The sequence below is a fragment of the Mercenaria mercenaria genome, chromosome 14 (genome assembly GCF_021730395.1).
Source record: "Mercenaria mercenaria strain notata chromosome 14, MADL_Memer_1, whole genome shotgun sequence".
Taxonomy (NCBI): domain Eukaryota; kingdom Metazoa; phylum Mollusca; class Bivalvia; order Venerida; family Veneridae; genus Mercenaria; species Mercenaria mercenaria.
In genome coordinates, this window is record NC_069374.1 from 66707628 (window position 1) to 66718854 (window position 11227).

An 11227-nucleotide genomic window follows, 5' to 3' on the forward strand; every position below is an offset into this window, starting at 1 on the left:
TTCTCCTGGTGTAGACTTTAATAGTTAATAACTATATTAAGTTTCAGGTCAAAAGCTTTGATGGTAACAGAGGTATTTGACTTTATCAAAAACTTTAACCAAAAATTCTAAGTTAAAAAGAGGCATAATTCTGTCAGAATTCAAATCAGAGTTATGGGGATTGTTTCTCCTGGTGTAGACTTTGATAGTATATAAGAATTTCAAGTTTCAAGTCAATAGCTTTAATAGTAACAGAGATATTTGACTTTTATCAAAAACTTTAACCAACGGTTAATTGTTTAATCATTTATTTATCAAAGTCTACACCAGGAGAAACTATACCCATAACTCTGATTTGAATTTTGACAGACTTATGTCCTTTTTTAACTTGGAAACTTTTGGTTAAAGTTTTACAAAGTTTTTACTGGCAAAGCTCTAATTCAGAGTCAAGCACTTAGAAAAGTTGAGCACGCTGTCTTACGGACAGCTCTTGTTCTGCTACCTTCAATCATGCTCAAGGGACAGCCAAGTAACAGAAATGTTCTGCATATCAAATGCACATGCTACATGCGCATTGTACACCTGCAGCCTTACATTTCACACCTCAGCCTATGACCCACCCCGTACCCCACCCTCAACTTACACTTTCACCACTGTCATGCACTTCAAATGAAATGTTTGCTGCTTGCTACCTAAGTTGCTAGAATAGAACAGAACATGCTCTTGTGACATCCTAAATTTCAAACAGTGCAGTGTCAGGGTGTTTTCTAGGTCATAAAAATTTCCATATTAACAGATATTCATAAAAGTCATGGTTATCAGAGGAAAAAATAAAGTAATATTTCAATTTTGTGAGTTTATTCATGTGTTAATTTTTAAATTATGGGGAAAAACATCTCAACATCTGTAGCTCTATACACAAGGGGTTTACAGCTTGGTCAAGGTCATGGCAGAACTTGTTACCAATATGGACAGCTGTTTGTGAATGGGCCGCTCAAGTCAGAAAAACTATTAGAGCAAAATGGTTTACAATGTACATCTACTTGATGATTGCATGTTTCACCACTCATTCTTAATATTTAATCTCAACTTTTATATAAAGAAAATAATTCATCCGTTATAGTATTTTAGTCTGCATTTCCTTTGGAAATTTTAGCATCTTTATTGCAACTTGATTTGTCTTCTGGTAGCAACACCCTTTCCTGTGAGCTAGTATTTGAAAAAAATTGCATTATGTTGAAGGTTGTCTTCATTAATAATATGTTTTTTTTATCAGAATTTAAAGTAATATATAATGAAGACTTGTTAAAATAAACAGAATTTGTTATGTACTTTAACATTGTTATTATATGTTCATTCAGTATGACTATGAATTGCTTGTACTAATACTAACCTAAACTTTTTTCCCTTTGTTGTTGTGCTTCATTGTATCCTATCTGTGTTTTGTTTCTAATTTTCTTACATTTTTGTCAATAATATGCATGCTTGCATTTCTTTTTTTGTGTTTCATTGTGTGTAAAATTGTCTTCCCTGTGTTTTGCTTCATAATGTGCTTGTATTGTATTTTCTGTTTTGTTCATATCCTTGGGCTTAATTTGTCTTCCTGGAATGTGGCTTTGTCCTATGTGTATCCGTGGCAACCCCTGGTACCTTTCTCAAATTATTTATGCATGTTAAATGGACATTCCCTCTATGTATCTAACCACAAAATTCCTTTTCTCTCAATTGAAATAACAAACTGCTGCATGGTGGCTTTATGATCTTGTGTGCATTTCTTGATGAAATGAAAATTTTCTTTTGTGCTTTTGTGACCATCATTAATTTGTTGTTAATTGACCATTTTTTGTTATTGTTTTTTGTCTTAATTTTGTGATATATGTTACTTTTGAATTTACTTTTTTTTTTTAATTTATCATTTTCTTTAACATACTTTTATTTTACTGATCATTTCTTGAAATTTCACTGTTGATTTGCTGGTGCCACTGTTGTTGCATGTGTTGGTGTATTCAGTTGGTCTGTGTTGATTGTGTTGTGCAGGGTACCGGCGACAGATCGACAGGTGGTGCTGCGAACCAACAGGTGTTAAACAGAATCAAAGCCCTGGAAACTGAAAACAACAATCTCAAGAAAAGTAAGCAAATATTTCAGAATGGTTTTGTTTACATGAATACATTAGTAATACATTAATGCCAAGTAATGGTTATGCCACAATTTTCCTTTGAAATAATGCCAGTGTAAATCATACAATGCTTAAGCACCTTCAGAAAATAAAAAATAGAGTGTAACATTATATAGATCTATATAGAGAAAGTTTATTTAAAAAATTATATTTCACTGAATATCTGGAGTTGCTAAATATTACAACATGATATAGTTTCTTCATTTAAGTATTACAAATCTGTCTTGCCTTAAATTGAAAAAAAAGAACTCTTTTGTATTGTCAAGATCATAATTACAGCTGTGCAGAATGAAATTATTATTCAGATTTCTGAATGTGAAAGTACAGTAGGATAGATATGAAAAACTATGTAAATTGGCATAAACTGAAATAAGAAGTCTGCAATAAATAATAGACCAGTGGTTACATGTTGAAAGTTCTATGAAACCAGGAGTTGTGAGTTCCAGCTTCCACTCCAAATAAAAGTTACTAACATTTAGATAAGAGGCCTTACACCAGGCGATTTAAAGAACCAGGAAGGCATCTGGAATTGTAGCATCTTCTGTGTTTTGCACTTAATTCTAATTGCCAGGGATCCTGGGTCTGAGTTCCAGCTTCTCCAACATTTGAATAAGAGTCCGGAGTATGCCTCTTACAATTGGCAGAATGTAGAATCAGGGAAGCTTCTAAAGTGATTCTGTTGATTTTATGCAAGTTTGAAATAACTTGTCCATGTTTTATTTAGATTCACAAGATCTTACATCCCTTGTAAAGAAACTTGAAGCAAGAGTAGCGGCCCTTGAGATTGCAAACAAAGGCACAGCAAGTTCTACACCAGCAGACAGTAAACCTGCTGAACCAGCAAAAGAAGAAGACAGTGATAGTGATTTCGATCCTTTTGGTGATGTACGTGTTTGTCAGAGCTTTTTATATGCCCATTTTGGAAAAAAGGATGCATTATGTGATGACAAAATTGATGTGTCTGTCCATTTGTCTCTCTGTCCATCATATTTCCTGTACAGAGCATTAGTCTATAAGCATTCAAGGTATTTACTTTAAAACTTGGCATTCAGGTAGAGATGAGACAATATGCAAAGCATATAAAAAAAGAGGTCTGTAGGTCAAAGGTCAAGGTTACAGCAGGGACAAATCTGTCTTCCATATTTTATGTCCAGACTGTAACTTAATAACCATTCAAGGTATCTGCCTCAAACTTGGCATATATATAGGCAGCAGTGAGACAGTGGGTGTGTTTTTTGTGTCCTGGCACAACTTCAAAACTACTTGTGGTATTGACTTTAAAGGTGGATACCTGGTGTAGAGCGGAGGTGGTGATGAGGTGATTAGAGGAGGCGATGATGAGACTACATGTATATGTAGAGTGTATAAACCAGGTCTGTAGGTTAAAGGTCAAGGTCACAGCAGGGTCAAATATGAAATTGTAGCAAATGGCTCATGTTGCCAATGTAAGTGTGACCCCTGGTTATGGCAAGTTGTTATCGTGACATTTTGGCATTCCTGTTATTTATTTGTATATGTTGTAATTCTGACAATATTTGTATAACGGTACTCTTCAGGATGATTCATCAAGTGAAGATGAAGAAACCAAAAAGAGATTAGCAGAATACGCAGCAAAGAAAGCTAAAAGTAAGTTTACACTGTATAATATCATGCATGGATTTCTTTCCACTTTACAGTCTCTTTTGCCTCACATTTCTTCATTGGTATCTTTGAATGAATATTGTGTGAAGCTGGTGGTAACTTTACTCTGGAATATAGGAGTAGACTGTCAAATTTGATGTTGGACTGACCAGCAGGTGCTGTATATGGTTAATGGTCAGTACTATAGCTATCTAAATTCTGTGTTCAGTAGATATTACCATTTGTATTTTAGTATCAGAAAGTCAATAAAATCAGTAAGATCATTTTGACGTGTAAAATGCAAGCAAGCAAAGTAATACAGACTTGGTTTGATTGAGTCTGTTCACAGTGCTCAAAAATTGGCATGGTTTCTATTCAGTAACTTGTGAATGCTTGCATTTAGCAAGAGTCCTTCGTAAATGGTTATTTTATAATTATGTGCATAATTTACAGAAACTGCAGTTATAGCAAAGTCAAGTTTGTTGTTAGACGTAAAACCATGGGATGATGAGACTGATATGGCAGAGCTGGAGCGTTTAGTACGGACCATAGAAATGGATGGCCTTGTTTGGGGAGCAGGTAAGATAGTTAAGTACGGACCATAGAAATGGATGGCCTTGTTTGGGGAGCAGGTAAGATAGTTAAGTACGGACCATAGAAATGGATGGCCTTGTTTGGGGAGCAGGTAAGATGGTTAAGTACGGACCATAGAAATGGATGGCCTTGTTTGGGGAGCAGGTAAGATAGTTAAGTACGGACCATAGAAATGGATGGCCTTGTTTGGGGAGCAGGTAAGATAGTTAAGTACGGACCATAGAAATGGATGGCCTTGTTTGGGGAGCAGGTAAGATAGTTAAGTACGGACCATAGAAATGGATGGCCTTGTTTGGGGAGCAGGTAAGATTGTTAAGTACGGACCATAGAAATGGATGGCCTTGTTTGGGGAGCAGGTAAGATTGTTTAGTACGGATCATAGAAATGGATGGCCTTGTTTGGGGAGCAGGTATGATTGTTTAGTACGGATCATAGAAATGGATGGTCTTGTTTGGGGAGCAGGGAGATTTAGTATGGACCATAGAAATGGATGGCCTTGTATGGGGAGCAGGTAAGATTGTTTAGTACGGATCATAGAAATGGATGGCCTTGTTTGGGGAGCAGGTATGATTGTTTAGTACGGATCATAGAAATGGATGGTCTTGTTTGGGGAGCAGGGAGATTTAGTATGGACCATAGAAATGGATGGCCTTGTATGGGGAGCAGGTAAGATTGTTTAGTACGGACCATAGAAATGGATGGCCTTGTTTGGGGACAAGGTAAGATTGTTTAGAATGGACCATAAAAATATATGGCCTTGTTTAGTATGGACCATGATATTAATTATTTGGTTTGTTAGTGACCCTCCACAGAAATATATGGGGTCAATATAATAAATGGGGTGGTGAGGTGTTGCTGATTCCCCCTAGTTATCATACTGACCCCACCTATTTCTTCGGAGGGTAACTAACAAACTCTATAACTGAGTTGCTTTATTGACCACTTAGTTTTAGCCTAGAACGACATGAAAGTCTACTGATCCTTCAAAGAAATATTGGGAGTCGCAAAGTGACCACCTTTTAACCAGTGAAAATGCTAAAATCTTACGGGAGATCTAACATAAATAGATAGCTTTGTGTTGGACAAGGTAAAATTGTTTAATAGTATTATTGTTATATAGAACATAGAAAGGTATGTTCTTCTTTTGAGACAAAGGAACAAGTGTTATAGGAAACATTTTGAAATGGACTGAGCACAGGTCTCATAACAAAATATTTGAAAAATGCTGAAAATATTTAACACAGGGTTTAGATATATAGATGCTTTGTTGTAAAACAAGATAATGTTAAGTATTAATTGGACCCTATTAAAAAAGGTTCTTACTTTGAGAAGAGGGAAAAAATAGCTAAGACCATAGCTCTGGATGGTCTTATCTGAGGACAAAGTAAGTATGTTAAGCACAGAAAATAGAAATTTATTGCCTTATTTTTAAGCCCACTTGCGGTGAACTCAATGTAGTTTTCAAAATGGTTGTTTAGTATAATATTTGTTAGTGCTTATGTCCACCCCATTTTTGTCCAAACAGTAATTTTGAAATGCATGGAGCAATCCTGTGTATATTTGGCATGAATATTGACCTCAATGAAATAGAGGGTCACACACAAACACAGAGTTCCTATTTCATAGGTCAAGGTCACACATAGGAGTCAAAGGTCATGTCAATTCTTGTTCAGGCCATGACTTTGATGTGCATGAAGCAGTCTTTTTATGTTACCAAAGTGTTAGTTGGGGGTGGAAGGGCACTTAGAATTGCACTTGACCATCAGTCAGTCCAAATTTATGTCATTTTATGTCAATTTGTGCCATTCATATCTCAAAAAGTATCTTACCCAGAGTCATCAAACCTCACAGGGTTGTCATTCAGCATGTGAGGTTTTGCACCTGGTATTTTAATTGGATTTCACTTAGCCAGACCATAGTGATGGCCCTTCACTTAGTTAAAAATGTGTTCGTCTTGAGTTTTTGTTGTGCATATCTCAAAAAGTATTTGACCTTGAGTCATCAAACCTCACAGGATTGTCCTTCAGCATGAGGTAGTTGTGTACCTGATGTTTTAGTTGTGATTTCTTATAGACCAGAGTAATGGCCCTTGACTTAGTCAAAAATATTCATTTAGGGCATAAAAATTCATGATCCTTGTATCTCAAAATGTACTTGATCTAGAGTCATTAAACATTAGAGGATTGTTATATAGCATGTGAAGTTGTGCATTTGGTGTTCTGTTTAGGGAAAACATGCAGCTCGGCCAAAGTTATGGTCCTTGACTTTGTGAAAAATGCAAATAAAGTTTGTGTTGCAAGTCGTGAGGTGGGGGAGGCACCTGTGTTTAATGGACACAAATCTAGTTTTAGCCAGGTTCAGGGTTGGAGGGATGTGCTAATTATTTTACAGAAATAATTGACAAGGTAATGTGTTCAAAATGATATTTAAAGAGACAGTCCAGGTCACTTCCCGCTCACCGCTGTGGGTTCAAAACCTTATTTTAACTGTAGAATTCTTTTATGTGAGGAAGCCCTCCAGTTGGCTTGATGATTACTCCCAGGTGCCTATCCGTGCCTGAAATAGTGCCCAGAGGGGCTCCTGGGGTCTTCCTCCATCATCAGAAGTGGAAAAGTTGCCATATGACCTATAATTTTGTACAGTCCCAACAAAAAGAATTAAAAAAAGAGATATTCTAATGTAGATCACTCGTAGTATAAATGAGCCACGCCATGAGAAAACCAACATAGTTGGTTTGCGGCCAGCATAGATCCAGACCATCCGCGCAGTCTGGTCAGGATCCATGCTGTTCGCTTTTAAAGCCTTCTGCAATTAAAGAAACCATTAGCGAACAGCATGGATCCTGACCAGACTGCGTGGATGCGCAGGCTGGTCTGGATCAATGCTGGTAGCAAAGCCATTATGTTGGTTTTCTCATGGCCTGGTTCAAAATTTAATATGCTTTATCTGTATGTCAGTAATACTGTTTACTTAATATATCCACAAACTTATACTCTATTTTTTAGCTCACCAGAGCCAAAGTCTCGGGGTGAGCTATTAGGATGGGTCACCTTCCGGCGTCCGGCCGTAAACTTTTTACTTTAAATGACATCTCCTCATAAACCGCTAGGCCAGTTTCATCCAAACTTCACAGGAATATTCCTTGGGTGAAGCTCTACAAAATTTTTTAAAGAATTGAATTCCATGCAGAACTCTGGTTGCCATGGAAACCGAAAGGAAAACTTTAAAAATCTTCTTCTCAAAAACCAGAAGCCCTAGAGCTTATATATTTGGTGTGAAGCATTGCCTAGTGGACCTCTACTAAAATTGTTCAAATCATGACCCCAGGTTCAAAATTGACCCCGCCCCAGGGGTCACTTGATTTTACATAGGAAAATCTTCAAAAAAATTCTAAAAATAAACCAGAAGGCCTAGAGCTTAGATAGTTGACATGTAGCATTGCCTAGTGGACCTCTACAAAATTTGTTCAAATCATGACCCCCGGGGTCAAAATTGACCCCGCCCCAGGGGTCACTTGATTTTATATAGGAAAATCTTCAAAAAATTTCTAAAAATAAACCAGAAGGCCTAGAGCTTAGATATTTCACATTTAGCATTGCCTAGTGGACCTCTTCCAAATTTGTTCAAATCATGAACCCCGGCCCAGGGGTCACTTGATTTTACATAGGAAAATCTTAAAAAAATCTTCTTCTCAAAAACCAGAAGCCCTAGAGCTTAGATATTTGACATGTAGCATTGCCTAATGGACCTCTACTAAAGTTGTTCAAATCATGACCCCGGGGTCAAAATTGACCCCGCCCCAGGGGTCACTTGATAGGAAAATATTCAAAAAATTTCTAAAAATAAACCAGAAGGCCTAGAGCTTAGATAATTGACATGTAGCATTGCCTAGTGGACCTCTACAAAATTTGTTCAAATCATGACCCCCGGGGTCAAAATTGACCCCACCCCAGGGGTCACTTGATTTTTTCAAATCATGACCCACAGGGTCAAATTGACCCTGCCCCATGGGGTTACTTGATTGTACATAGAAAAATCTTCAAAATTTTCTAAAAAAAAAACAACAGAAGGCCTAGAGCTTGTAGCATTGCCTAGAGGACCTCTACAAAAGTTGTTCAAATCTTGACCCTCCCCCCAGGGTCAAATTGACGCAGCCCCAGGGGTTACTTGATTGAACATAGGGAAATCTTCATAAATTTGCTAAAAATAAACCAGAAGGCGTAGATCTTAGATATTTGATATGTAACATTGCTTAGTAGACTGCTACAAACTTTGTTCAAATCATGACCCTCGGGGCAAAATTGGCCCCGCCCCAGGGGTTACTTGATTGTACATCGGAAAATCTTCCAAAAAATTTCTAAAAATCATCAGTTTGACATTTGAAACATGTAGCTCATATTACTCTGGTGAGCAATCCAGGGTCATCATGACCCTCTTGTTATGTAATGTTAACAAATTTTTATCTGTCCTTGATTTCAGGGAAGTTAGTTCCAGTAGGATATGGTATTAAAAAACTGCAAATAAATGCTGTAATCGAAGATGCTAAAGTCAGTACAGATGACCTTGAAGACAAAATTACAGCATTTGAAGATCTTGTAAGCATATATTTATCTGTTATATACATTATATAGTTCCGAAATTCTGAATCAGAATATACAGTAAATCTAGGGCATTGGAATTTGAATATTCAATCAGCTCCAAAAAAAAAAAACTGTTTTTGGCTTAAATCATGAAATTCCTGCAATGAAAACAAATTTTGTTTGATTTCACAACAGATAACAGTATTGGTCGATGGAAATTTTTGCTGTTGCCTTCAACTTTCTATGTGTAGCCTAGGCTGTTGCCTTCAACTTTCTATGTGTAGCCTAGGCTGTTGCCTTCAACTTTCTATGTGTAGCCTAGGCTGTTGCCTTCAACTTTATATGTGTAGCCTAGGCTGTTGCCTTCAACTTTCTATGTGTAGCCTAGGCTGTTCCAAAAAACTGTGCTAGCTCTCTAAGAGATTGTAAAATTTAAAGTTGAGCCTCCTTGTCAGGTGTAGAAAAAGATAGATAGAAGTTCACTATTTCAATGAAGCCATGTTACAAAATGTAAACTTAATAGATGAAGTGAAAACTGGTATTAACAGTTTGTAAAATTACATTTAAATTGTAGAGTTTTGTTCATTATTACAATACCACAATTAAATGCTTTCTAGACACTATTTTTATACTTTGTGAATTATGATATCTCAGTAAGTTTATACCAAGGCAGTGGCTAGTGAACCGTCACCGGTGCAGCAGACCCGAGGTCTAGTGCACCATCATTTTTGTTATATATAAAATATAGCCTTTACGTAAAGTTTAATCAAAAGATATTTTCTCCAGTAAAATTCAAGAACATAACTAAAAGAATGAAATAAGATAAACCTCTACTTGTAAACCTGTTAATTACCGCTTTACCTCCGTTCTTCGGCAACAGTGGTATCCATCATTTACTAAGCTATTTCCGAATGACATAATGAATTTCATTGATCCTTTTAAATTTCTTTTTTTGTGATTTTCATGAATACTGTATATCGTTATTTCGTCAATTAATTTTATTCAAGTTGAATATAGAGATTAATTATTGTCTGCATTTGGATATATATTATTATGTATGTATATCAAAACTGAAATTCGATCTTGGATTTATTATGTCAGTGACAATTGACATTAACTCTTCATGAAACCTGAAATTCGGAAATGTTGACATCTTGCAAGCAAATTTTTATAATGTACATTTACAGTGAAAACGTTTATAATTTCAATGTTTGTTATATTATTAATTTAAAAAAGCTACATCTTACGAAATCTATGATAAAAACCGTGCAAACAATAAAGATTAAATTAAAACAATAAATTGAGGTCTAAAAATGTAGGCTTTCTTGGTAGCTTGTTAACGTTATTTAATAATTGGCTTGGACGTGTTTTTTGTCTTTTGTATCGGCAGCTCTGATCATGAGATAGTGAATCTAAAATTAAATTCGGATTTCAATGTTGATGTATCCAGATACAGACAATAACTAATCTTAAATGGACATAAATATACTAGTATACTATTTATGAAAATTAAAAATTATTTATTTCTTTCAATGATGCTCATTCTGTCATAACCTCAGGTCTGCTGCACCGGTGACGGTGCACTAGACCTCGGGTCTGTTGCACTGGTGACGGTTCACTAGCCACTGCCTTATACCAAAGGATACTTTCATGAAAGGCAGTTGTTAACTAATTTTGGTTAACCAAAGATGTGAATGGACTCCATTTTAAATGTACAAGTAATTTTGTTAAGTGACTTTTGTTCTTTATTGTTTCTAGTTCAATAATATAATGATATTTTTCTTTTATCTTTTTTTCAGGTCCAAAGTATGGATATAGCTGCCTTCAACAAGATCTAAATGGACATTTAACTTACAAAATGTTAATAGACATAGCATTACATGTCCTTAAACCAGTATCACAATAAAACTCTTGTGTGTAACAGATATTTATAAGTGTGATTCTAGTTTATATAAAGTATCAGGTCTAGAATTCCACGTTTTTTGTCTCTTGGTTGAGAATGTAGTTTTTTCTTGGGCTGAGAATGTAGATCATATTCGGTGCTGTATTAATTACCTATATTAGAATACAGTGAAACACCGCTCGCTCGAGGTCGCAAGGGGATGAGCAAAATGCTCAAGTTATCCATGGTTTCGAGCGACCCAAACATTGACCAAAATACGAAGAAAATTTATGTTTGTTTAACCAATTCTCATCGGGACCATTTGCAGAGGAAACGGTGATGCGTAATAATAACACGTGACATTTTCCAAAAGCGTATTACAAACGTTATTTA

General features: G+C 36.0%; 1 protein-coding gene across 7 annotated transcripts in view; it reads left to right on the forward strand.

The window, feature by feature from the left end:
* Positions 1–10923, forward strand: part of LOC123526984 (elongation factor 1-delta-like) — an 84229-nt gene extending 73306 nt beyond the window's left edge. For 4 of the 7 annotated variants that reach the window (XM_053523762.1, XM_053523760.1, XM_053523757.1 and 1 more), the window contains 6 exons: positions 2017–2110; positions 2883–3043; positions 3715–3784; positions 4232–4357; positions 8852–8967; positions 10752–10923. In XM_053523762.1, coding sequence (XP_053379737.1) covers positions 2017–2110; positions 2883–3043; positions 3715–3784; positions 4232–4357; positions 8852–8967; positions 10752–10790 — 606 coding nt within the window. In that variant the 3' untranslated portion in view covers positions 10791–10923. Of the gene's footprint in view, positions 1–1989; positions 2111–2882; positions 3044–3714; positions 3785–4231; positions 4358–8851; positions 8968–10751 lie in introns of all 7 variants that reach the window. The other 3 variants (XM_053523759.1, XM_053523756.1, XM_053523758.1) reach the window with 1 other exon arrangement.
* Positions 10924–11227: the final 304 nt, after the last annotated feature.